This window comes from Haliaeetus leucocephalus, unplaced genomic scaffold (genome assembly GCF_000737465.1).
Source record: "Haliaeetus leucocephalus isolate CR32 unplaced genomic scaffold, Haliaeetus_leucocephalus-4.0 Scaffold339, whole genome shotgun sequence".
In the NCBI taxonomy this organism is placed as follows: domain Eukaryota; kingdom Metazoa; phylum Chordata; class Aves; order Accipitriformes; family Accipitridae; genus Haliaeetus; species Haliaeetus leucocephalus.
Genome location: NW_010972775.1, coordinates 24294414 through 24294820, shown reverse-complemented (window position 1 = coordinate 24294820; position 407 = coordinate 24294414). Strand labels below are relative to the sequence as shown.

Sequence of the window (407 nt, the reverse complement as noted above, 5' to 3'; positions counted from 1 at the left end):
CGGGCCGGGCCGGGCGTCGCCGGGCAGGTCGTTGCCTGGCGCCCGCGCGGATGTCCGGACCCCGGGCGCCCCAGTACTCACAGCCATAGTGGGGCCGGGACATGGCCAGCCCGTCCATCTCCTCCGCCGCCATGGCGCTGCGCTGGGCCGGGGCCGGCCGGGAGCTGGGCGTGGGCGCGGCCGTTCCTCTTCCTGCCGCACCGGGTGTGGTGGGGGAGGAGCCGCGGCTCCTCGCTCTCTCCCTCTCCCCGCCCCGGCCGCCTCCGCCACCTTCCTCCGCCGCCGAAGCGGGGCGATAACTTGCCCTGCCCTGCCCTGCCCGCGCCGGCCGGACTCGGCGCCCGGCCTAGCTCGGCCGCGTCCCACAACCCCTAACCCCGACGGACCCCGGCCTGGCCGCCCTGCCC

General features: G+C 78.6%; 1 protein-coding gene across 1 annotated transcript in view; it reads right to left on the bottom strand.

The window, feature by feature from the left end:
- IQGAP1 (IQ motif containing GTPase activating protein 1) overlaps positions 1 to 156 on the bottom strand; it is a 75131-nt gene extending 74975 nt beyond the window's left edge. Inside the window, exon 1 of the mRNA XM_010572220.1 lies at positions 82 to 156. Coding sequence (XP_010570522.1) covers positions 82 to 133 — 52 coding nt within the window. The 5' untranslated portion in view covers positions 134 to 156. The remainder of the gene's footprint in view (positions 1 to 81) is intronic.
- Positions 157 to 407: the final 251 nt, after the last annotated feature.